Here is a 27,006-nt window from a genome sequence, read left to right on the forward strand (position 1 = left end):
TTTGAACCACGTAGTCTAAACTGGATTCTTATACAGTGAAGGAAGGATGGTTCCCCTAAGAAAAAGATGTAGGGCTGACCCTCTTGCATGCCCCCTACCCCAAGTTAATAGTAATATTCTGTGGGTGCACAGAGATGAAAAATCCTCTGGTGATTCTTATAGGCCTCTTGAAAGTACCCTCTCTTCCTCTGAACAGAATCACTGCTATAAACCACACTGACAGTAACGTAAGTATGCTTTTTTTCTATACTCATAACACAGTAGGAGATAAAAAATTTTTTTGTATGTTATGGTAGAAAGAAAAGTGGATAGAGAGCCAGAAGATTTTGAGTGTTGGTCCTGCCACTGGGTAGGCATATGTCTTTGGGCAAGTCACTTAACTTATTAGATTTGTTTCTCAGTTATGAAATGAAGGAATTAGACTTAGGTACTTTTCATTTCTAAAATTTTATGATTCCAAGAATAAATACTTGCAGTATATAGCTGACCCTTGAACAACTTGAGAATTGGGAATGCTGACCCTCTGCACAGTTGAAAATCTGCATATAACTTTACAGTCGGTGCTCTGTTTCAGTGGTTCCACCTCCGTGAGTTCAACCAACTGCAGATCATGTAGTACTGTAGCACATACTTAGTGAAAAAAAAATCTGCATATAAGTAGACCCACATAATTCAAACACTTACTGTTCAAGGGTCCACTGTATATTAACTATGGCAAATGGTTAATATTTTAAAGCTTATTCAAATAAATAAGAACACCAAGAAGCTCCAAATAGATGTATGGGCAAAGAAGATAAACAGTGCATGCCAGAAAAAAAGAGGAATTAAATAACTATTAAAAAAGAAAGTTTAGCCAAACTAGTGTTAAAAAAAAAAAAGCCCACTCAACAACATTTTACATATTTTAAATGACCAAAATGAAGTTTCAAAAGCAATATATGGCTTGCTGAACCATGGAGAAACTGGTACTTATAATGCTGATAGTCTGGTTAATTTGTTTAACATTTTCTGGAAAAGAGCCATAAAAATGTTCCTTGGAGGACTTCCCTGGTGGTCCTGTGGTTAGGACTCCGCACTTTCATTGCTGAGGGCACGGGTTCAGTCCCTGGTCGGGGAACTAAGATCCCGCAAGCCGTGTGGCACGGTGAAGAGGGAAAAAAAAAGGTATTAAAAAATATATATTCCTTGAAGTATACTTAGGAAATGTTATGAAAGAAGAAAAAGCCTCACTCTACAAATATACTGTCTGGAGTGGTATGTATTGGGTTGGCCAAAAAGTTCGTTCGGGTTTTTCCGATGATGTTACAGAAAAACCTGAACGAACTCTGGCCAACTCACTATAATAGTGACAAATTGGAAATTAAATGTTCAGTGGTATGAAGGTAGTTTGCTATATGATAAACTCGATGTTTAATTGTTGTTAATTAATATGAAGACAATGTTGAAATAGGAGGAAATGTCTGAAGAATACCATATTTTATTGAACCTCAGATTCTGTCATTTGTAAGATACCTTTATTTTATGAGCCATCAAGAAGGAAACACTCTAGCAATTAACCTTTGATACAATGTCAAATGATATGTGAATTGTTCATACCAGCTTCTTGGTGGTTTGACATGCCTGTCAACTATTCTAAAGAATTGGGCAGTTTTTCTTCCCTTCATTTGTATTGCTTAGCATGAGACAGACAGTCTTTTCAGATGTTATTTCAATAACAACGTAACACAGTTTTGTCTCTTTGTGGAAATCCTCTTTCTTGGGTCTTATAAAGTGCTTGTTTTTTACCCCTGAAGAAAAAAATGGAATTGCAGGCATTCTTCTATCAATGAGTTTTTGCTTCACCAATAACAAATTTACACCTCACTGTTCTGTTCCATGCCTTTCTACATAAAAATATAACCGTCTGTATTAGCCTTTCTAAAAACACATTAAATCGCAGTTAAACTCAACATGAACAGCACAAACAATGCACATGATACAGTTGAAGCAGCAACACATCAACAGCATTCATAGGTTCACACTTGAGCAGGCAGTGACAGCTGTGTCACAAACGCTGCCTGGCTGCCAGTGATTGTAAGACACATCGTGATTTCAGAGATGTTAAAATGTGAACATATATTAGTATTAAAAATGATGAAATAGGAAATATTAAGAGTAAAAATATATGCACTCTAAGTTAATATTATTAAAATGTGTGCTAATAGATTATTTGTATTCTGTTTTTTCAGTACGAGTGAGACTATATAACAAAACATTTCTGATGAAAGTGCAACTTGCTGATAAGAACATGCTATATAAAAAATAAAATAAAATTCAAAAATTCAAAAAAAATTGCAACTTGCTAAAAATGTAAATCAAAGGGATTCTGTTGTTTAACATCATAGATATGTAAATTTGGGAGAAAGGTAAATTTATATAATGTATATATATATTATTTTTATTAAAAGTAGATTATTCCATTTCTATTTTAGGAAACTCAAGGAAACACATAATATCTTTGAAGAAAGCTGTAGATATGACTTGCCATGGAGAGCCATCTCTTTATAACTCCTTAAGCATGGCTATGCAGACTCTAAAGTTAGTATTTTACATTTATTGTTTATAATTTATTTCAAAGTTTTTTGAATGAGTTAAGTTGAAATGATAATATGTTAATATGCGTCTCCATAAACCCAGCTGTAATGAAATCATTATTGAAAGAAGTATGTAATGTCATTTATAATGTTTAGTATGGTGTTGGTAAGTAATTTTTATTTTACATTTTAGTTGCTGAGGTATATCCTTAAAGGTTTTAGAAAAATATAATTAAAGCTGTAGTAATATCAGTAGTACAAAAGAAATATAAAAAATATTTTATTGAAAATTGATTGTATGTGGAATTTAATGTGGTATAATAACTGAGTTTGTTGTACATTGGTTTTTATTAACTTATTTTGTAATACATCTATAAATTAATAGCACTTTTCTAGCAAGTTTAACTATGTGGAATATAGTTAAAGCCCCAAAGAAAGTATTCGATATATTTAAAGCTTATATATTTTATCCCTGGATAGTCTGTCCTGACTCAGATTTTTATACCTTTATATGATACTTTTTTAGTTTTGAAGTAGATGAGAAGGAGGTAACACACATAGTGACGGTAGGCACAATAGCAGCATCCACAAGTGAAAGCTGAGCCTAACAATGAAAATATAAGCTGGAAAGCTATAAATAATTGATAAAGTTGCTCCAAAAAGCATAGAAATATCTATTTGGTATAGAGGAGAACAGTTCATCACATCTTAAAATCCCGTAAACCATCATTGAATTAAATGGTACACAAACATTACTGTTTATGAATATTATGACTGAATCAACATAAGATTAAATTGTCTTTAAAAAAGAAGTATGTTACTATTTTCAAGCCACACATATGCACCTTAAAGTTGATTCCTATGGTATTGTCACACTTTCCAATGTACACTTTAGACTTTGTATGAAACAAATCTATTAGAATGTAAGCTTCATGATGTCAGGAACCTTGTTGGTCTTGTTTATCACTTCATCCCCAGAACTTAAAAGAGTATTCAAGAAATGTTTATTGAATGAATAAGTGAATCAATGAATTTTTTTAAGTGTGTAGCTAATTTTAGAAAAACTGGCATTAAGGTTTTTAGAGTATACTCACAATTCATTCCTTTGTAATGTTGAAATAAATGGGGTTATTCTGTAGTCTAAGTGTGTAAAACATGGGTACTATTGTTTCTGAGTTTTTTATTAGTGTAATTTGTTATACCTAATTGGAGTGGTTTTTATCTTTCTTTAGACACATGCCCGGACATACAAGTAGAGAAGTCCTAATCATCTTTAGCAGTCTCACAACCTGTGATCCATCTAATATCTATGATCTAATCAAGGTAGAACCAATAATTTCTTCATAATCAAAATCAAAGTTACAACTCTAAAGAGAATTCTATAGTGAATTTATTACTACTTTTCAGAACATTCTATTTTTCAAACACATTAATTATTCAATTTTTTTTCTTCCCTCAAAACTCACCATTTACTTGGATTTTACGAAGACCCTAAAGGCAGCTAAAATTAGAGTGTCTGTTATTGGATTGTCTGCAGAGGTTCGGGTTTGCACTGTGCTTGCTCGTGAAACTGGTGGTATATATCTAGAATCTTCAATATTTACTCATAATTACTATGTAAAGTAACAGTCTATTAATTAGGATGTTTTTATATGTTTTTTAAGCTGCTAAACTTAAATCAGTTCATGTCCTGAAGTCCAAAATATGGGTAGTTACATTAAATATATCACCAATTCTATAAGATATCATCTCAGAATGCAAGGAATTTTCAGTAGTTATGTCAATGTTCAGAGTAAGCATTATAACTCTTGAAAAGCTAGAAATTTTACTATATTAATACTTAGTGAAGAACTTGTAACTTGGCTTTAATTAAATTGTAATTACAGTTATTCCTAGAGAAGTCAATTTAGAGATGTTATTTAAATAAAGTTTTTGAAAAATGATAATTTAACTTAAGAATTTACTTTGAAAATGAACATTTTCAGATGGTAAAACTTTTACAGAATTATATAGAAATTACAGTTCATTCTTATGTCTGGAAAGCTGTTGTTTCTTCTCTTTTACTTCTCGTCTTGTTAGGCACATACCATGTTATTTTAGATGAAAGCCATTACAAAGAATTGCTGACACATCATGTTAGTCCTCCTCCTGCTAGCTCAAGCTCTGAATGCTCACTTATTCGTATGGGTAAGTATTTATTTTGTGTTATTTATTTAATTTATTTTTATTTTTAATTTTCTTTTTGGCCGCACCACTTGCAGGATCTTAAATAGTTCCCCAACCCGGACCCGGGCCACTGCAGTGAAAGTGCCAAGTCCTAACCACTGGACCTCCAGGGAATTCCCTATTTTGTGTTATTTTAAAATAGACATTTAAAAAAATATATTTTGACTCAAGCTAGACTTTCTATCTCATTTGCACAAGTTAACGTTTAAGAATTTCTTGTATTTAACTTAAATGTTTTATAATTAGAGAAAATTATGCTGTTGAAGCAATTTTGGGAAATACAGAGAAGTAAAAAGAAAATTAAACTCACTTGTAGTCCTATCACTCAAGGAACACTACTTTTTTTTTTTTAATTGTTAAGGTTAGAAAGGTATAAAGACACTGTGTTTATGGAGAAATTCTTGTATTAAGAAATCAAAAAAGCTATAAAATCTGCTGTACTGTTTTATCAAAGCTGTGTAATACAATTATTATTTTATAGTAAACATTTATTTGTAAATTGAAAAAGCCCAACTATTTTGTAATTTGTAATTGAAAAATCCCAACTTTTTCAATACAAAAAGAGACTCCTGGGGCTTCCCTGGTGGCGCAGTAGTTGAGAGTCCGCCTGCTGATGCAGGGGACGCGGGTTCGTGCCCCGGTCCGGGAAGATCCCACATGCCGCGGAGCGGCTGGGCCCGTGAGCCATGGCCGCTGAGCCTGCGCGTCCCGAGCCTGTGCTCCGCAGCGGGAAAGGCCACAGCAGTGAGAGGCCCGCGTACCAGAAAAAAAAAAAAAAAGAGAGACTCCTTGTTTAATATGCATTTTTAAACTGTCAGTGAGATGGAATGCTTTTCTGCCTTGTTTTTGGCTATTTATAGTACTGTTCAACTTCTCTTTCCTGTTTCCTCATCTCACGTGATATTAGTATCTATTTAATTGCCTGTTGCAAGGATTGAGTTAATACAGACCAAGTATTTAGAGTAATGCTTGATATAAACACTTAGTACATTTTAGATATTATGTTGGCTAATCTTTTCGATTTACTGATACATTTCCTTAGCCTATCTTAAAGTTATTTTTAAACTTATAATAATTCTCCAAATTGATTTATTAGAACCATTTAGGAATATCAACCCATTTTCAGTCACCTGATGCAAATGTTTTTTCAGTTGGTCATTTTCCTTTACTTTTATTTATTTGTTTTGAAATGTAGATAGGTTTAAAATTTTTATATAGAATGAAATTTCTCTTTTTTTATGGTTTCTGCTTTTCTTAGACTTGTTTTCAGAATTTAAAAATATATATGGAAAAGAGACTACATGGGTTTGGACATTCCAAAATTTTAAACTAGGAGTATGTTCTTATATAAAATGAAAGTAGACTATATTATAGACTCCTCTGTTATATCAGAAAGTATTTAAAAATTACACACATTTTCTTTTTAAAAAGCAGTGTGTGTTAAGCGTTGTTAAATTAGAAAATATGGATATGAACTTTAGAATCTGAGGCCATATGTATGGACAGATCTTTCCCCCATTTCCTCTACTATTAATTCTTTTTTAAACTGGGAATTACTGTCAGTTTGACCGTGCTATAATAAACATATCTAAAAGGCAGGAAAGAGAACTTTTGCACAACTTAGTGGGCTTTCTGGTAGGAACATTTTTAGGTTTCTATTACTAGAATTTTTCTGTTTCCTTGAGGAAAAAAAAGTAATACATTTTCTTCTGTGAAGGATTTCCTCAGCATACCATTGCTTCTCTGTCTGATCAAGATGCAAAACCCTCTTTCAGTATGGCGTAAGTAAAAACCTTGAAATTGTCCGTGATAATGTTTTTACATTGTTAAGTCCTTCCTGTAAGTTATAAATTTAAAAGATGGACTTGAAATGTAATGGCTTTTGTAGAAGATTACTTTCTATGTAGCTGTAAAAAGGAGTGAAAACTATATATACTCCTGTAATATTACTAAGTAAAACAGTAAGGTAGAGAAAAGTGTATAGTGTGCTACCGATCATCTAAGAAGAGGGTGGAGGTTTGAGTAGATACACATACTTGTTTATATTAATAATAAAAATAGTAATGAAACCAAAAAGTAAAAAAATGTTTACTAATGCAATGTGTGGAGAAAGGCAAAGAGATAGATCCTAGACTTTTCTGCATATAACTTGTTTTAACTTTGGAGCTTTACATTTTACATAATTATAAAACAAAAGTAAACTTAAGAAAGTAAGTCTTAAAACTCATAAATAAGACTACTGTCTTTAGCTATAAAAGTGTAATAGGGACTAGATTTACACTTCTGTCTCCTTGCAGAAAACCAAACAAAATATACAAAACTGTAGTTTTTGTATATTGGACAACAGGCAGTGCAAATAATGATCCCTGCAAGACGAGAAACAAATGAGGTGGGCCCTATGATTGCAGCTTACTGCCTAGAGAGAATTTCCAGGCTGCTGTGCAGGGAGGGAAGACCCACACAGAACCAGGAGGTTTTGCTCCGTTCAGAAACAAAGTTCAGAGTTTGGGGGGTGGGGGGGTGGAAGAGGCTACCATTTTGCAGGGCAGAGTACTCGAGAGTAAAGAGCTGCACAGAGAGCTCTGGAGAGCTTCCTCTGAAGCTCCCCATGAGTCATTAGCTGAATGTTGATCTGTACATTCCTGCCGGGAATCTGGAGGCCAGGGAAAGAACTGGAGAGGAGCAGCAGAACAATCCCTAGAGCTCACACGGGGCAGGGAGTAGTTCATGTTACCACCAGTCAGTGTGGAAAGGCCTCTTAACACCGCAGGCATTGAATAGAGTCCACAGTAATGAAACCAAGTTAACTCTAGACTAGCAGCTGTTCTGGACAGCCTAACAAACTTAAAAGCAAGTCTTGGCATCATACTATTTCACAGTTACTAAAGTATATTCCAGAAAAAGCCACAGTGTATTTAAGGCAATGCAAAAAAAAATCCAGCACCCAAAACAGAGCAAAATTCACAATATCTGGCAACCAATCAAAAATTACCAGTCATGCAAAGAAGTAGGAAAGTATGACCCATAACAAGGAGAAAAATCGTAGAATGGAAACATATCCAGAAATAACACAGTTGATAGAAGTAATAGGTTTGGTGTTAAAATAATTATTGTAAATATACTCCATATGCTCAGGAAAGTTGAGGAGTACATGAGTATGATAGGAGATATGGAAAATAGAAAAAAGACCCCAATCAAATTTCTAGAGATGAAGAATACAGTGTTTTAGATGAGAAATAAGCTGGATTAGGATTAACAGCAGATTAGTCACTGAAGAAGAGAAGGTGAGTGAATTCAAAGACATTAATGGAAACTATTCAAAACAAAATGCAAAGAGGAAAAAAAGACAAAAATGAACAGAGTGTAAGTGAGCAGTGAAACAACTTGAAGGTTTTAAAATCAGAGTGGCTTTTGCTCTAACTGCTCACATCTTTATATGTCACTTTTTAAAAACTAATGTTTCCCCCCACAGGCATCTGGATAGCAACACTGAGCCAGGACTTACATTAGGAGGCTATTTCTGCCCACAGTGTCGGGCAAAGTACTGTGAGCTTCCTGTTGAATGTAAAATCTGTGGTAAGAAACCAACTGTTCATGATCCAGTAAATTAATCTTGAATAATTTCTTACCTATATTGCTATTAAAATAAATATAAATATTAAGCTCTGCCTATGTTTCTGGATTTAATCTGTGAAAAAAGACATAGATTACTTTTTTCATTGTGTGCTTAGTACTCCATTTTTAAAAATAAACATGGCATTCTAAAAGAGTTTCCTAATTCTCTTTCTGAAAAAAATTATGTTCTTTAAAGGCAGTGCAGTAGATCTAGTAGACGTTTTTACAGCTCTTCATAAAATAAATATATATAAGGAGAATGAGAAGTTAAAGTAACAGAATTGTAGAATTTTATTTAATTTATAAGTAAGGAAATATGCCAAGAGAGGTCACATACTTAGTGACAGAACTAAGACTCCATCCTGGAGTCTCCTTTTATGGCCACAGGTAAACTAAAGAAATGAATGCCTGCAATCCTAAAAAAACAGAACTTGAAAATATTTAGCCTAAGTTATATCATTTGACATTTCAGCCATCATCTTTATGAGGTTTGGGTTATTAAATATGTCTTTCTGCTTTATGTGTTAGGTCTTACTTTGGTGTCTGCTCCCCACTTGGCACGGTCTTACCATCACTTATTTCCTTTGGATGCTTTTCAAGATATTCCCCTGGAAGAACATAATGGAGAAAGGTATATGAGTTTTGAGTAATTTGTATCTGTTACAAGTGATAATGTTTGAATATATTGTTACTACATTAAAAAGAGTCATATTCACTTGGTCACGATTACTGCTAATGTAGAAAATGAGATGTAGAATGCCTTGTTTATGACTGAAATGATTCATTAAACAGAGCTGGATCTCCAGAGATCTGTTAATTTCCCTAAACCCATCTATGTGTAGTAAGAGTGGTGGTATGTTGGTAAATCAGCTCTCCAAAAAGAAAAAAAAAAAAAGCCCCGATTTGTAGCATTTGCTGACTTCCATGGTGTAAAACTGGAAGATTTATCCAGAAGGCCTAATATCAAAATAATATAAAAAATAAAGAAAAGATCAAATGAAGAGTATGAAAGAAATATTCAAGGATATTTTCTACTGTCGAAGGAAAAAATTTTCTAGATTGAAAGGGACTGTCAAGTGCCTGACATATTGAAGGCAGACCTGCTCTGAAGTGTATCATTGTGAAATTTCAGAATACACAGCAAAATACTAACCCTAAACATTTCTGGAGAGGGAGAATTGGGTCACATGACCTGGAATTAAAATTGTTTGGCTTCTTGTGAGCAACACTGGATGCTGACAGGGAGCAATTTCCTTCAAAATTTGGAATGAGAATTATTACCAACCTGAATTATATACCTAGCCAAGGTATTTAAATATAGGTAGAATAGGAACTTCCCTGGCAGTCCAGTGGTTAAGACTCCGTGCTTCCAATGCAGGGGGTGTGGGTTTGATCTCTGGTCAGGGAACTAAGTTCCCACATGACGCGCAGCGCAGCCAAAAAAAAATATGTAGGTAGAATAAAGACATTTTCAGACTTGTAAGGTCTCAAGAGACTTTCTTGGGAAGCTGTGGAAGAGATGATTCAAAAGAATAGAGAAAGAGAATGAATGAAAGAGAATAGGAATATTTACCTAATTCAAAAGTGGCTAAAGAAAGCTGTAGGATGACGTCCTAGAATGACACTTGTATGTCAGATATGGAGAACAGTCAGTCTAGTTTGGAGAAGGTCAGAATGCTCCAGGAGAGATGTCACCAGAGGATGGAAACTATAGAATTCCTGATGTAGCTGAACATAACAAGAGGATATTCAGACTTCTCAGGGATCGGTTGGGGCTGAGTTAGTGGTAATTAGAAAAGTTAAGCTTATGAATAACAATACAGTTATTAACTCCAGGAGAAAGTGTTTTACAGAGAGGAAAATTTGTATGGCATGGCTCAGATGAATATGTCTATGTAGTCATAATAAACTAAACATTTAATATTGTTCTATCCAAAATGACTTAACAAATGTCATTCTCAATTCTTTCTATGTAGTTATGTGTACCCATTGCTATTGGTTCAAGATAGTTGAAAGAGAATTAAAATCTCATCTTCTGTAGTGGCAGGATCATAGCCAATGGCCTATGAAAAAAAACCAAGAGGTAGCACTATGAGCATTTGCTCTGGAAATGAAGTGCGGGTGGGTAGGGAGAGAACTGCTCTCTTTTGTAATAAATTTTGAGAACTTTTAATTCTTTAAACCATTCCTTGAAAATTAAGCCCTTAGGCATCCATTTTTATGATAAATTAACTTCTATCCATCTAGACTTGTACCAGCTGTCTGCTGTCTTTGGGAAAGTTGAAAAATAATCATGCAAATCATTTTCTGTAGGTCTTAATTCCCTTGCAGAATACCAGCTGAGAAATCATACTCATATTTAACCTTGATGAAAATAAAATAAAATTTGTTTAAGGAAGATTTTAAGCTGTCAGATGACCTTGGGATTTACTGTGGAATTTTCTTAAATTACTGGTATTCTTAATTCTTTCTCCTAAAAATCATATGTAAAGATAATTACAGTTGACCCTTGAACAACACGGATTTGAACTGCAATGGTCCACATACTTGTAGATTTTTTCCATAAACACATACTACAGTACATGATCCACAGTTGGTTGAATCCTCGGATGTGGAACTGCTGATATGGAGGGTCAGAGAGCCAGAGTGCCAACTGTAAAGTTATACTCAGATTTTTGACCTCAGGGATTGGTACCCCTAGCCTGCGTGTTGTTCAAGGGTCAACTGTACTTATTAATAAGAGAATTCTTGTAGAAGTTTTCCTGAGCTATTTTAATGAGTGAGTCCTTAACAAAATGATTCTTAAACTTTCTTTTTCAGATTTTGTTATGCCTGTCAGGGGGAATTGAAAGACCAACATGTAAGTTCATGTGCTTTGTAAATATTAAGTATTGTACAATAAATATTGAGAAAATAGTATTATAAGTTTTCAACAGATTGTTGAAGACCAGGCTCATATCAGGTTATTCCTTAGAAGTATAACAGTAGGTAGAGATAAAATGGGAGCTATTACAAACAGTTGTTTTGTAATTCTGCATTCTAATTTTGCTATAAAGATATTTTAGTAGTTTGTCTTCAGTTTGCAAGCTAAACTGAAATACTGAAATATTAGTTTGGAAATACTAAAAGTTTTTTTCTCCATGTTGTACTTTAGGCACTCATAACTCATTTTGAAGTTACCGTTTAAGGTGACCACAGACCAAAGGTTATTCCCCCATTGTGCCACTGAGAAAATATTTTTAAAAATTTTGATGGGGCCAATTTGAACATATAAACTTATATAAAGTTGCAAATAAGATAGATCACTATCTAGTTTTAATTTTTTGTTAATTTAGTTACATGTCCATATTTAAAACTATACTTTATAAACTATATAAACTATTAGTTGAAAGGATGGCTTGTTTTATTCTACTCTCACATTTCATAAAACAGTTGTATCAGAGTTTCCTGGTGGTCTAGTGATTAGGATTCGGTGCTTTCACTGCCGTGGCCCAGGTTCAATCCCTGGTTGGGGAACTGAGATCCCGCAAGCCTTGAGGCATGCCAAAAAAAACCCCCCAAAAATCCAAATATATATATATAAAACCAATTAAAAAAAACAATTTTATTAAGTTCTACATGCCTCTTTGACATCAGTAGCTGCATCCTCACTAGAACCACTTTTTGACTCATTTGGAAGTTTTTAAGAAGACACCATCTTTTTTTTAATAAATTTATCTTATTTTTATTTATTTTTGGCTGCGTTGAGTCTTTGCTGCTGCACGCGGGCTTTCTCTAGTTGTGACGAGCAGGGGCTGTTCTTTGTTGCAGTGCGAGGGCTTCTCATTGCGGTGTCTTCTCTTGTTGCAGAGCATGGGCTCTAGGCGCGCGGCCTTCAGTAGTTGTGGTACACGGGCTCAGTAGTTGTGGCACGTGGGCTCAGTAGTTGTGGCTCGTGGGCTCTAGAGTGCAGGCTCAGTAGTTGTGGTGCACGGGCTTAGTTGCTTCGCAGCATGTGGGATCTTCCTGCACCAGGGCTCAAACCCATGTCCCCTGCACTGGCAGGCAGATTCTTAACCACTGCGCCACCAGGGAAGTCCCCAAGGGACTTTAAGGACTCAAAAACGAAGTTATTCCCTCATTTCTTTTTTTTCTTTTATAAATTTATTTATCTTATTTATTTATTTTTGGCTGCATTGGGTCTTTGTTGCTGTGCGCAGGCTTTCTCTAGTTGCAACAAGCAGGGGCTACTCTTCATTGCGGTGCACGGGTTTCTCATTGTGGTGTCTTCTCTTGTTGCAGAGCATGGGTTCTAGATGCGTGGGCTTCAGTAGTTGTGTCTCGTGGGCTCCAGAGTGCAGGCTCAGTAGCTGTGGCACACGGGCTTAGTTGCTCGCAGCATGTGGGATCTTCCATGGACCAGGGATCGAACCCATGTTCCCTGCATTGGCAGGCGGATTCTTAACCACTGAGCCACCAGGGAAGCCCCTTCCCTCATTTCTAAGGAGTACTTTTTTGGAAAAAATTAATTGCCTTCGATTTGAGAATATATAGTACATTGGAACTAATAAAGTTGGTAGGTGAGTAGGGAAAAAGTGATAGAGATATAAAAGAGCAAAGCAACTTGAATGTCTTCTAACTATGCTGTACCTAACTTTTGGAAACTACTTTTTAAATTTAGTTTTCTTCTTTTCACTGCAGGTCTATGTTTGCACTGTGTGCCAAAATGTTTTTTGTGTGGACTGTGATATTTTTGTTCATGACTCTCTCCATTGTTGTCCTGGCTGTATTCATAAGATTCCAGCTCCTTCAGCTATTTGATTCCAGCATATAATACACATTGAATGTGTTAAAAAGACATTTGCGACTGTAAATAAAATGATTCTTTAGAAGAAACTCCAGTGAAGAACCGTTCGAAAGGAAAGTCTAAGAAACCTATTACTTTAAAGCTTCCTCTGTAATGATTGGTAAAGTATTTACTTAATGGTGTATATCTAATACCGCCATTTTGGTGGTTTGTTGTCTGAGACTGGCTTACCTTTTATAGTTCAGGTTAATGAACTATCCTTGTTAGCCTCACTCAGGTTCATACCCAGGGACTGTTTAACTTAATCCCCCTCAACTTTTCTACCCTGGGTCATCAGAAAAATGTAGGTGAGAATGTATGATGAGGTCCATGTTTCAGGTTCAATGAAGATATACTGTTATAGGCAGGACTCTCTCTAGGGTATACCCTTCTGAGAGTGAATCAGGTTTCCATAGCAAAGGTATGTTTATTTTAAATCTATGAACTTTAGTCACTCTAGATTGAGTTTAACTATGATATTCGTGATTTTATAAATAACAATTCTTAGTGAAGAATGTTATCAGTAAAGACAATGTAATCCCACCCTGGAGAGTCTATTCAATAAATCTTGGAGGAAGCCCAGGAATATGCATTATTTTCAGTTTTTTATATATATATATACATATTCTTTTTCAGATTATTTTCCCTTATAGGTTATTAGAAAGAATTATGTATTTTTAGCAACACATGTGTGCACACACACACTAAGACATAATTTGACCAAAGTACAGATCTTTCTCCCAAGAGTCATACTGTTTGCGCCTAGACCCAAATGGTTCTTTACAAGTAAACAGACTTCGGCTCTAGGTAACCAAATTAACTGCTGTCTTCCTTCCTTTTGCTCTGTCCACAAGAGGTATCAGTGGCTTGAAGGAGATGCCTTTAACATAATCAGAATATTTTATCTCCCCCTACTTGAAGTAAAAGAAAGGCCATGAGTAGGCACCTCTTGAAAAGTTACTTAGAAATATATTAGACACACACTCACAGTACTGTATATAAAAGGGACATGGAGTGCCTTTTTGGGGGCTGCTTTATCTCTTTCTACAATTTTGGGGTTTATTTGTATAATTGGTAAGGTTAAGGTGAATATTTTAGTTAGACGTAAGGAGGAATTTCTAGTCTCAAAATTATAGAGAGGGCTTCCCTGGTGGCACAGTAGTTAAGAATCTGCCTGCCAATGCAGGGGACACAGGTTTGAGCCCTGGTCCGGGATGATCCCACATGCCGCGGAGCAACTAAGCCCGTGAGCCACAGCTACTGAGCCTGCGCTCTAGAACCCACGAGCCACAACTGCTGAGTCCGCGTGCCGCAACTACTGAAGCCCATACACCTAGGGCCTGTGCTCCGCAACAAGAGAAGCCACCACAATGAGAAGCCGGCACACTGCAACAAAGAGTAGCCCCCGCTCGCCACAACTAGAGAAAGACCGCGTGCAGCAACGAAGACCCAATGAAGCCAAAAATAAATAAGTAAATTTTTAAAAAATTATAGAGAAAATCCTGGTTTGTTTTAGATTATAGAAATAAAAATGGTGATCTAATAATACTGTTAGTTCTGGCCTTAGTTTCCCTCATGGAACTCCACAGTATACTACAATAATGAAGGAAACTTTTTAACATTAGGAATCTTTCTGAATAGTATGTCTTTCTGAGTTCTGTTTGATTAGAGAACTCCTTAAAGCTTAAAATTCATTATGAAAATTAGATTCATTTTAAATACTTTTGAATGTATACATTTCACTTCATATTCTTTTTTATTTTCCTGAAAGTCATTTTGTTTTAACTGAAGCATTTAGTCCATTTATATTTAATGTGCCTACTGATACATTTTGGTTTAAATCTGCCATCTTTGTGCTATTTGTTTCAACTACTCCATCTTCATTTTTCTCTTCTTTCTTGCCTTTTTTTGTTTGTTTTTTAAAATTTATTTTGGGCTGCGTTGGGTCTTCGTTGCTGCGTGCAGGCTTTCTCTAGTTGCGGTAAGTGGGGGCTAGTCTTCATTGTGGTGTGCAGGCTTCTCATTGTGGTGGCTTCTCGTTGTGGAGCATGGGCTCTAGGTGCATAGACTTCAGTAGTTGTGGCACGCGGGCTCTAGAGTGCAGGCTTAGTAGTTGTGGTGCACGGGCTTAGTTGCTCTGCGGCATGTGGAATCTTCCTGGACCAGGGATCAAACCTGTGTCCCCTGCATTGGCAGAAGGATTCTTAACCACTGTACCACCAGGGAAGTCCCTCTTGCCCTTTTTTGGATTGCTTGTTTCCCACCATTCTTTGTTTTCCTAAACTAGTTTGGAAATTGTATACTCTATTTTTATTCTTTTAGAGGTTATTCTAGAAATTACAGTACACGTAATTCCTTAACTTGGGTCCTCTAGAAAGTAGAACCTCAGGCAAAGGTGAAAGTATTGTTGCTTTATTTGGGAGATGCAGATCTAGGGAAGTATGGTTAAGGAAAAAAAGGGAAAGTGAGACAAGGAGAAACAATATGTTATCACAGTGGCCAGGCTTGATAACAAACTGTGAAGAGTCATAGGAGTCTCCCAGCAAGTGTGTTCACTTAGAGTTTGGGACTTCTCCAGAAGGTTTATAAAGAGAAGCTGCCCCTCTGCACAGTCTGTCGAAGGGAGGAGGGGAGGGTAATGCAATTTCCTAACTTCTTCCATTTCCCACTAGCCAAGGCTTGCCACACAGGGCTGTGTCATCTGGTCCTTTGGTAACTGCTAAGGGAGCCAGCTGTCAGGCTCAGTGGTGTGGCGTTGCAGCCAACTCTGGAAGGTCAGATAGGCTTGGTGTAGTTCAGTTTGGACTCCAGCCCGCTCAGGAAGCTGGGCAAAGGCAGCAGCAGTGCAGAGGAGGAGGCGGGCAGCACCTTGGAAAGAAGGACGTGGCCAAGAGAATCTGAGGAAGCGCTGCTTCCAGTACTCCTTCATAACATCAAAACCTAAAGTTAACTTGTACATTTACCCTCCCCACGGATAACACATTTAACCTCACTTTCCTCCTTCCTCACTTATTTATTATTATTGTTGTACATTTAATTCTTTTGGTGTTTCACTAGACATTTATATTTGTTTTAATCAGTATTTATTAAGATTTAATCACATATTTACCACTTTCATGGCTCTTGATTTATTCTTACATCTCAGATCTGTTGAGGATCATTTTCCTTCGACCTGAAGTACATTCTTCAGAATATACTAGTGTTCAGAATATATAGTATGCTACCTGTTATGTAAGGAAGAAGGAAAAATAAGAATATATATTTTTCTTAGCAAAAAGAAACAGTGGAAAACAATAGAGAAAGTCTATGAAACAAGAAGTTGGTTCAACCAATTGACAAATATTTTGCTAAGTTGACCAAGAGAAAAAAAAAGAAGACTCAAATTACTAAGATCGAGTGAAAGAGGAGACATCACTATGGACCTTACAAAAATAAAGATTGTAGGGGAATACTACAAACAGCTGGGGAAAAGAGTGAATTTTAATGGGTATAGAGTTTCTTCTTCGAGTGATGAAAATGTTCTAAGATTGATTGTGGTGATGGCTGTTCAACTCTGTGAACATACTAAAAACCACTGAATTATGCACTTTGAATAAGTTACGTTACATGTACGTGAAGTATATCTCAAGAAAGCTGTCTTTTAAAAAAATGAGGGAATTCTCTAGCGGTCCAGTGGTTAAAACTCTGCGCTTCCATTGCAGGGTGTACGGGTTCGATCTCTGGTCGGGGAACTAAGATCCCACAAGACGCACCACATGGCCGAAAAAAATTTTTTTTTTTTTTAAATAAAAAGAAACACTGGAATACATAGGGAACTAATAAAAATGGTTGCCTGGGGTGGTGGTGTAGCACAGTGGAGAGTAAGAATTATTTTAAAATATTTTTATATAGTTAACAATTTTAAGCCCTGTAAATGAATTAAGTATTCAAAAATAATAAAACTTATGGAATCCTGGGAAGTTGTGGTGAGGGAGATGAAAGTAATGTAGCTAATGTTAGCTGTTAGTTGAGGGCCTGAAAGCAATCATGTTCATCAAATAAGGTAATAGGTATGGAACTGGAGGTTGGAGGGGAACTGTAATAAAATTTCTTTTTCATTTATTTGGGTCATAGTGCAAACAATACATTTCCACCTATATGTGGCAATATGTGCACAGTTTCTGTTTGTTGTGACCTTGTTTGCCCTTGAGAATAACTGCAAGGTGAAGATTGCAGTAGTATTTGGAGGCTGAAGAAGAGAGATAAGTAGATTAAAAGCATGTAAGTCCTGTATTTAAGAAGCACAGGTAACCCACTGTATATTTGAGTACATGCCATAATCAAACACTAATGTATGTTGAAACAGTGCGGGAACAACAGGGCTTCTGCTGCTCGGAATGGCAGTAGGGAAGAACTGTAAACATTTTGTAAGATTTCTCAATACTTTGTGAAATTCCTCATGTTTGTGGTCCTGTGTTCAGCTGTCTGTATCTCTGTAGTGATCGGCAAATTTATAACATGAAATAATTTCTTGAGTGGTGAGAAAGAAAGGGTACAACCAGCCCTTGGGAAGTGGGGTGGTAGAGTCCCATGATCTTTAGTAGGTGATAGAGTTTAGGCGAAAGGGCGAGAAGTTTGAGTCCCTGAGGCCTATAGTAAGGAAGAAAAGGGCACAGGAGATTGTCATGCTTCTGGGAAGTAGCCTCAGGAGTGTCCTAATACCCCTTTTGGGTCCAGTTCTATAAGAATAGAAGAGTCATTATTTTCTTTCCACATTTTCTAATTCCCTTCTTGGGAGACTGATGGGGTTCTTATGGGATTTAAATTCTTGATTTCATGTGACTAAATTGTTATTTGAGTCACACCTCAGGCCAGAGCCCTGGAAGTAATGCACAGTTTGTTCATTTATTCATTAATTCACTCAACAAGCCTTGTACACCTGCTGTCTGTCTGATGAGACCCTAGCCGTCAGGATATAGACACCAAGAAGAAGACACAAACCCTAACCTTGTGGCTCTGTGACCCTCCCAGTCTAAGAGGCAGACCTTTAAAGACGTCAGCATGGGGACTTCCCTGGCAGTCCAGTGGTTAAGACTCTGCACTTCCACTGCAGGGGCCATGGGTTCGATTCCTGGTTGGGGCACTAAGATCCCACATGCCGCGTGGCGTGGCTAAAAAATAAAAATAAAAAATTAATTAATTAAAAAAAAGAAGTGTGAAAGTGCTAATGATAAACCAAGTGCCTGGGAATGCAGAAGAGGGGCTGTAAAATGGGCTCAGATGCAAATTCAGATGCCTGAGGGGACCAGGCAAATACTTGAAAAGGGGCCAGGTAAATGCAAAGTGGTAGCATCTGGAAAGCACTGGTTCCATGTAAAGGAGGCAGCCTCTAGATGCTGGGCTCGGGTAGAAGAGAGATGTCGATTTCACCGTACACCTTTCTTTGTATCTTTTGAATTTTATACATGTGCATTTGTTACCTAGTCCAAAAGAAAAACGTTTTTTCAAAGGAGGTAACTATTACTCAGTCACAGCCTATTTTTTCTTTCTGAGAATGTAGTTTCCCTCGGGCAGTATATTTTGATATTTAAACAGAAACTGAAAAACTGGATTTTTAAGTGAATTCTCCTAAGTTTTAAATGTTGACGTCTAATTTTTTAAAACCACACGGGCTAAATAAAACTTGCTTGCAGGCCGCCAATTAACGCACTTTGGCCTGGCCAGTCTCTTCTCTGTCCCTTATTAGGGCAGAATCTTTTAACTTTTAGGTGTCAGGCTTTTCTGGGATATACCCGTTTTAGGGGATAATTCGATTTGGATTTTAGGTATTTAGAATCGATTCTTTAGAGGAAGAGGGAACTTTTAAGGATCTCTGGAATCGGTGATTCTCAGGGTGGTGTCTGGATCAGTAGCATCAGCAGCATCATCGGGAACCTGTTAGAAATGCATATTCTTGGGCCCCATCACAGGCCTATTGAATCAGAGACTCTGGGAGTAGGCTTAGCAATCTGTGTTTTAACAAGTCCTCCAGGTGACTGTAATAAATGCTAAAGTAGGAGAACCACTGCCTCTAATCATATTACAGAGATACATAGATAACTTAAAAAACAGGTTCCTGGTCATAGAATTCTTCTGAACTTAAAAAAAAAATTAACTCAGGTAGCTTTACAGAAACCAAATCCTAAACCTGGAATTGATTTTTCATTTCTTTAGATTCTCCTTAAGAAGTTATTTGTATTAGAATTTTTTTTTTTTTTTCAGTACGCGGGCCTCTCACTGTTGTGGCCTCTCCCGTTGCGGAGCACAGGCTCCAGACGCGCAGGCTCAGTGGCCATGGCTCACGGGCCCAGCCGCTCCGCGGCACGTGGGATCCTCCCAGACCGGGGCATGAACCCGTGTCCCCTGCATCGGCAGGCGGACTCTCAACCACTGCGCCACCAGGGAAGCCCCTCAAAATATTCAGATAATACAAATATCTACTTAGAAAATTCAAGAGGATTTACAATCATATATTAAAAGTAGACCAGGGACTTCCCTGGTGGTGCAGTGATTGAGAATCCCCTGCCAATGTAGGGGACACGGGTTCGAGCCCTGCCAGGAGGATCCCACGTGCCGCACAGCAACTGAGCCCATGCACCACAACTACTGAGCCCGCGTGCCTAGAGCCTGTGCTCTGCAACAACAGAAGCCACCGCAATGAGAAGCACGCGCACCAAAACGAAGAGTAGGAGCTGCTTGTCACAACTAGAGAAAGCCCGTATGCAGCAACGAAGACACAATGCAGCCAAAAATAAAGAAATAAAATACATTTATATTTTAAAAAGTAGATCAGAAAGAGTCCTATACATCGTCAATAAACATTTAGAAAATAGAATAGTAAAAAAAAAAATTCACAACGGCAACAAAATCTACAGGGTGCTACAGTAACTGTAATGTGCATTGGACACAGATGTACATAACATCATAGATGAAAAGTAAGGTTGATTGGGCAAAATTTTACAGGCAGAACAGTCAGCAGTGCAGAGAGGTTCCCTTGACCTCTGAACTTCCTGTAAAAAGAATTGCTGGTCTAGGAGCAGCTGGATGTACCGGGGAAAGTGTTTCAAAAAAACACTGTCCTTGTTATATGTGTTAATACAAAAGTTAGGAGGGGTCAGCTATTTAACAATGGTTGCTTCTTGGCTGGGTAAAGGGTCCTGTTGGACCAGAGCTTGGCTAGAGGAGTTCACATGCCGATGAGGCTGGTAACAGCTTGAAGACTTGCTAACTCAGCAATTGGCTAAACTACCAAAATGGAGAGAGCATGAGCTTTCTAGGACACCTGGGTTTGCCTTTCCTTAATATCTAGCCTTTATAGCAGCCAAACACAGTGGTTCAAAGTGCAGACTCTGTTGCCAGACTGTCTGGTTAATCTGAACCCCTTTGTGCCTGGGTTTTCTCATCCGTAAATTGTAGGTAATAAAAATAGCTACTTCATTTGGACTGTTAAAGGGATTAAATGGACATATCTAAGGTTTTTAGAACTGTGCCTGGCAAGTAGTAGGCTCTAAGCAAAATTTAGTTATTGTTGGTAATAATTACACAATATTATTGAAATGATTTTTAAAACTATAAACCCAGAAAAATTAAGAAAGCAGGAGGGGACCATCAGCATACAGAATATTTTAACAAATTTTTGGAAGGTGGAAACTCAAATGGAATGGTAGTAACCAGTGAAACAGACCAAAGGAGCCCACAGCCTGAATACACATGTAACCCCTGGGAGACTCTGTACTTTGTACAGAACCCTGGAGCAGCTGGGGGCCCAGAAAGCCAGGTTGAAGGCGGACAGGAATGATGGGAAGGGCTGAAAATCAAGAGACTAAATTAAAGTATCTGCATGAGACAATTGACTCCATCCACCCCACCATCAGACTATTTAATATGCAGGTGTTATTAACACTGAGGCAAAAAATTAGTGGATTCTTCTCTTCTAAAAAAATGGAATAAACTGTTTCAGCTGACTTAGAGGAGCTAGGGTGGGCCCTGGGCATCCCAAAACGAAGAATACTTCAAGAACTGGCCATTCTGTGCTCAAGGAACACACCAAGTGAGCTTTCAGCTACTAGCTCTGACTTTACAGCTAACTTGAAATCATTTTCTGAGGTGTTTCTCTGACATTGAGGGCTTCTCCAGGGTAAATCTTGGCTCCCCAATCTGTTCTCCATAAAGTAAAGGGCTTAGGTTCAGGTCACACTCATGTGGCTTTTCATCAGAGTTTTTGGCCATAATTTTGATCAGTCAGCCTTGAAATCGCCTAATTTTCAAACATGAATTGAAAACCAAGGATCAGTACACATTTGAGGAAAGCTGGTAATGTGAAAAATGAACAAAAAGGTAAATGGTAATTAGCCTTGGAGGAAACAGATCATTCAGGAGGCAGGTGAACTTTATTTGTATTAGTACTGATAAAGATAATTTGTATATCGGGACCCACAAAATGGGGGCTGCCTCAGTGGCCCGACCCAAGTCACAAATCTAAACCCAAGTCAGCCTGCACTTACAGGAAACACCTGTCAAGGAAACCTAATATAAACCAATCACAATCCCCCAACTCAGCTTTACCTAGTTTGCCTGACCTGCTAGATGTATAATGAATCCCTGACCTCTTAGCCAATCATGCCTCTTCTCTATAAAACCCACTCTTTCCCCCCATCCCTCTGGAGGAGCGCTGTGAGACAGTGTGCTCCCCCCAGTCTATGGATTGCTTTCCCTTGACTGAAGGACAACAAACTCATTATTAAGTTGTTTTAATTTTGTCATTTGACAGTATAGGAGAGGTTCATAAAAGATTGCGTTGGCTAAAAAAATCAGATCTTGTGAAAATAAGAAACAGACAACAAGAAAGAGCTGTGGGAAATTGAAAATATAATTGCTGAACTTAATAATTACCATTGGTGGGACTTCCCTGGTGGCCCGGTAGTTAAGACTCCACGCTCCCAATGCAGGGTGTCCAGGTTCCATCCATGGTCAGGAAACTAGATCCTGCATGCCGCAACTAAGATCCCGCGTGCCCCAACTGAAAGATCCCGCGTGCCGCAACTAAGACCCGGTGCAGCCAAATAAATAAATATTAAAAAAGAATTTTTATTGGAAAGTTGGAAGATAATGAAGAGGAAACCTCCGAGAAAGTAAAGCCAAAGCACGGGAGAATATGTGAGCAAAAAAAAAAAGATACGAACTTCAGTGATAAATTCCCATCTGAATAATGGGAATACCAGAAAGAGGGAAAAGAGGATAGTAGGCAGTAGGGAATTACCAAAGAAATTATAGAAGATAATTTCCCAGGACTGATGGGAGGCCCACACGTTCAGCTTGAAACAAGTCCACTGGGTCCAATGAATGTAGAAAGACCCACACTGAGACACGATAACTTTGAAATTTTATAACCCACGGATAAGAGAGAAAACCCTAAAAGATACCAGAAAGATGGAAACTGCCGTCAAAGAAATAAGACTTATACTAGCACCAGAAATGTTAACCAATCTTAAATTATTTAGAATAAAACACTTCTGCTATGGGACTTGGTAGGTTTTGTGAGACCTTTTGGTTCCTGACTAAGCCCTGCTGACTCAGCACCCTAGACCACTTACTGGTGATTTCTCAGAAAACTGCAACTTGTTTTGAGTTTCAGTTCCTCAAATATGTTCTCACTGCTTCCCACTAAAGGACAAAGAGAGCATTCGTATTTACACTACGCATTCTCCTTCCATTTGACCGGGGCTCTGGATAAACCTCTAGGTAAGTAAATTACCATCTCTGGCAAAAGTGCTTTTCTTCCACACCTAAACTTATGACCCTCTTATTTCTCTTACTCTTGTTTCTCTCTTTGGAGGCAAGAGGACAGGCACTGGAGTCATACAGGTGTGGATTTAAATCCTTTGCACGACACAGCAGCATCACTGGTACTCATAGCACTTGTAATTAATGAGCATGAAACCTGAAGAGGGCCTTGGAGATCTTCTCTCCTCCTGGAAATGGCCCGGATACCAGCAAAACTGACGACTGAACTTTGCTGTAGAAGTGCAGGATTGATTCCAGCTGGTTTGTTGCCACCCTGTGCTTATTTATCTCCAGGGAGGCCTGGAGCCATGGTGTTGTCTGTTGGCCAAACCTAAATGAAACATACTAACTAGCGATGAATGTAGCCCTGTGCTAGGATCTGAGAGACCAGGGGGCAGCCCGTACCAGCTTGTTTGAGACTGGTCAGGCAGCCTACTTTGGGCCACGTGACTGGAGCGGCATAAAAGACCCCTCCTCAGGTGACAGTGTGGTTTCCCTGAGACCAAGGTACCTTGCAGATATCTAGGTGGTTCATTACCTAAAATGAAGCATGTCCTGAACAACAGAGAAAGGGTCCTAGAAACTGGGGCTGGAGTCTGAGACCTCTCTGATGTATTTTTGTACCTTATCCTCTACCTTTATTAAATTCTGAAGTAAGTATACTGTGTAGAGTCTTGTGAGTTTTTTCAGTTATCTGACCCTGTGTACTTGCTGAAGTTGGCAGTGTGAATGGGATAATGGGAACAAATTTTTTTAAATTTATTTATTATTTATTTACTTATTTTGGCTGTACCGGGTCTTAGTTGCAGCATGCGGGATCCTTTTTTTTTTTTTTTTAGTTGTGGCATGCGGACTTAGTTGGAGCATGCATGAGGGATCTAGTTCCCCGAACAGGGATGGAACCTGGGCCCCCTGCATTGGGAGGGTGGAGTCTCACCCACTGGACTACCAGGGAAGTCCCGGGAACAGTTTTTGACTTAATTTAAATGCTGGCTCCGGCTTTGTTTAGGAGAAAAAAAGATGAAAAGTGGGAGAAAGACGTAGAACCACTGCTGCCAGGTTGGCTGCTGAGGCCATCCGGGTTTGACTTTGCCCTAGTACTATAATTATTCATGGGAAGAAAAGCACAGCAATGAAATATTTTTTTTGCTATTTTTAAAAAATGTATTGAAGTATAGTTGATTCACAATGTTTCAGGTGTACAGCACAGTGATTCACTTATATATATATATCTTTTTTTTAAGATTCTTTTCCCATTATAGGTTATTACAAGATATTGAATATAGTTTCCTGTGCTATATAGTAGATCCTTGTTGTTTATCTATTTTATATGTAGTAATGGGTATCTGTTAATCCCAAATTCCCAATTTATCCCTCCCCCGCCCCCAGCAATGGAATTTAAAGGTGATAGACCCAGAGCCAGAAGGACCAGCTAAATGGGTTAAAACAGAAAGAAGGACAGAGGAAAAGTCAGCCAAGAATAGTGAGGCAAATAAGGAAGGCCTCAGCAGCCAGCCTGGCATCCCTGGTTCTAAATCTCTTTCCCACTTTTCATGGTTTGGGCTGTTTTGGCAAAAATGAAAGTACTAAGAAAGAGCCCTAGGCTGCCAAGTCCACCAAGCTTTGGCCGGTTCCTTCTGTAAAGGGAAGGAACATGATACCAGAGGGAGAATTGGGCAGATATTTCTTTTGTTTGGAATGTGACCCTCATCTCATATCCACTAAAGGGACTCTATGGGAGAGGGCATGAAGAGACAACTGAAATGAAGGAGCTCTTCAGTCAAAAAGCCAAGTAACCTTGTGGACCGATAGAGCTTCCTGAGGAACCATTGCTGAAATGTACTGAACATATTAGTGACAAAGGAGCTCTTTTCCTTGCATTAGGTACTGCCAAATGAAGGGCATGCTTGGGCTTAATCAAGATCTTCAATTAGCTGCAACTGTTGCGGAAATGTGGGTAGATGGGCAAATTCTAAATCAGCTGAGCTGGATTAAGGCGGGGCACATAGAGCAAAGCTGGTAGAGTGGAAATATCCAACTCCACCTGTAGGTATTAAATGGAATACCTTGTTGATTCTTGAAATGTTGAGAATACAAGCACGCATCTTTGAACTTGTTATATGATGATATGGGTATCCCCTATTTTATGCCTTTAACTTAAGTGACAATTGATGCTCTGATAAGGGGCCCTCCAACTGTTTGGACTCCATAGGTGACCTTACTGTTGAGGTCAGGATAAAGGTCTGCTGTCACAGACCTACTAGCATATTTGCTCTGAATTGGGCTAAATGATGAGCAGAAGATCAATGTTATTCAGAAGAAAAAACAGAAAGAATAAAGGGTTGAAACAAACCTCAGGACTAGTAAACCAGGTGGCGATGTTCACGAACATTTTCTTCCCCTTTTCAGAAAATGGCCGCCCAGGAGGAAGCGCCTGACGAGAGGATTTCCCAGTTTGATTATGCTTTGCTCCCGGAGCTGTCTGGTCTTCTAGGCATAGATGTGCTTCAATATGTAAAGGAACTAGAAAAAGAGCAGCAGAAAGCACGAGAAAAAATGCAAAAAGGCTTTAATTCCCAAATGCGCAGTGAAGCAAAAAGGTTAAAGACTTTTGTGACCTATGAGGCCTACAGTGCATGGACACCCCAGGAGATGGCAGCGGCTGGGTTTTATTTCACTGACATAAAATCTGGGGTTCAGTGCTTCTGCTGTAGCTTAATCCTCTTTGGTACCAGCCTCCAGAGACTCCCCATGGAAGACCATAAGAAGTTCCGTCCGGATTGTGAGTTCCTTTTGGGCAAAGATGTTGGTAACATTGCCAAGTATGATATAAGAGTAAAGAATCCAGAGAACAAGTTGAGGAGGGACGACAAAGCAAGATACCAAGAAGAGAAGGCCAGACTCAAATCCTACAAGAAATGGCCATTTTATGCCCAAGGGACAGCCCCAAGGGAGCTCTCAGCTGCTGGCTTTGTCTTTACAGGTAGTTTGAAGTCATTTTCTGAAATATTTTGCTGGAATTAAGTTTAGGTTCCATATTTCAGTTGCAATATTGTAAATCTTTCCTCACTTGGTCAATGTGTTATATTAGGTATAAGGTCTCTTTTATTAAAATTCAACTTCAGTAATTTCACTTTAGCTTTATTTTATGTGTAGTACATGTCAATTTACCAAAAATATATAAAAAATAAGATAGTGACTTTTCCTAAAACTTTGGACCTTAGACAATACTTGACTGGATTTCTAAGGCCCTGAAAATAAGCTGTGAGGTCAGCCTGACCCCAGTCTCCTTCTCACCCATCCTCCTTTTGCTGCTCTGAAATGATCTTTCTTTGATTCTTTTAATTGCAGCAGTATTGTAGGGTTTTTGTTTTTGTTTTTGTTTTAACCTTAAAGCTAACTCTAACATATAGGGCAAGTTGCATCTCAGAAAATGATACTTTGTTTGAATTATCCTAGCCACGCCATAAATGTTATGACAGGTCTGAGTGAGAATTGTGATAACAAAAACAGCTATCATTTACTGAGTACCTACTTGATGCTAGGCATGGACTAAGCATTAATACTAATCTGACAAACTTGCCCTTTCCCCCCATTTCACAGTTGACTTCATTGAGGCTCAAAGAGTTTAAGAAATGTGCCTAAGGATAACCAGCATGGACCTACTGTATAGCACAGGGAACTCTGCTCAATGTTATGTGGCAGGCTGGATGGGAGGGGAGTTTGGGGGACAAAGGATACATGCATATGTATGGCTGAGTAGCTTTACTGTGCACCTGAAACTATCAAACATTGTTAATCGGCTGTACTCCAATATAAAATAAAAAGTTAAAAAAAAAAGAAACAAAATATTTCAATTCATCTCAGGTACACTGCATAGTGCTTGGCACACAGTGTATGTTGGATATATCAAATGTTAATTGTTACTATTGTTAATTAATTAATAGCAGAAGCTGAAGAAATTCA

At 37.9% G+C, this 27,006-nt stretch overlaps 2 protein-coding genes across 5 annotated transcripts in view; both read left to right on the forward strand.

The window, feature by feature from the left end:
- Positions 1 to 25,562, forward strand: part of LOC149749568 (general transcription factor IIH subunit 2) — a 32,100-nt gene extending 6,538 nt beyond the window's left edge. The window contains exons 7-16 of one of the 4 annotated variants that reach the window (XM_089908975.1): positions 2,472 to 2,577; positions 3,806 to 3,896; positions 4,062 to 4,149; positions 4,653 to 4,760; positions 6,517 to 6,580; positions 8,272 to 8,375; positions 8,943 to 9,045; positions 11,235 to 11,274; positions 22,927 to 22,998; positions 23,093 to 23,201. In XM_089908975.1, the coding sequence (XP_089765101.1) occupies positions 2,472 to 2,577; positions 3,806 to 3,896; positions 4,062 to 4,149; positions 4,653 to 4,760; positions 6,517 to 6,580; positions 8,272 to 8,375; positions 8,943 to 9,045; positions 11,235 to 11,274; positions 22,927 to 22,974 (752 nt within the window). In that variant the 3' untranslated portion in view covers positions 22,975 to 22,998; positions 23,093 to 23,201. Of the gene's footprint in view, positions 1 to 2,471; positions 2,578 to 3,805; positions 3,897 to 4,061; positions 4,150 to 4,652; positions 4,761 to 6,516; positions 6,581 to 8,271; positions 8,376 to 8,942; positions 9,046 to 11,234; positions 11,275 to 13,094; positions 13,822 to 22,926; positions 22,999 to 23,092; positions 23,202 to 25,449 lie in introns of those variants that run through there. The other 3 variants (XM_030759695.2, XM_022595740.2, XM_089908976.1) reach the window with 3 other exon arrangements.
- NAIP (NLR family apoptosis inhibitory protein) overlaps positions 23,189 to 27,006 on the forward strand; it is a 35,819-nt gene continuing 32,001 nt past the window's right edge. Inside the window, exons 1-3 of the mRNA XM_022595715.2 lie at positions 23,189 to 23,301; positions 24,768 to 24,924; positions 25,450 to 26,023. Coding sequence (XP_022451423.2) covers positions 25,453 to 26,023 — 571 coding nt within the window. The 5' untranslated portion in view covers positions 23,189 to 23,301; positions 24,768 to 24,924; positions 25,450 to 25,452. The remainder of the gene's footprint in view (positions 23,302 to 24,767; positions 24,925 to 25,449; positions 26,024 to 27,006) is intronic.

Source organism: Delphinapterus leucas, chromosome 3 (assembly GCF_059928025.1).
Source record: "Delphinapterus leucas isolate spDelLeu-1000000601 "Yukka" chromosome 3, BTC_Dleu_Yukka2, whole genome shotgun sequence".
Classification (NCBI taxonomy): Eukaryota; Metazoa; Chordata; class Mammalia; order Artiodactyla; family Monodontidae; genus Delphinapterus; species Delphinapterus leucas.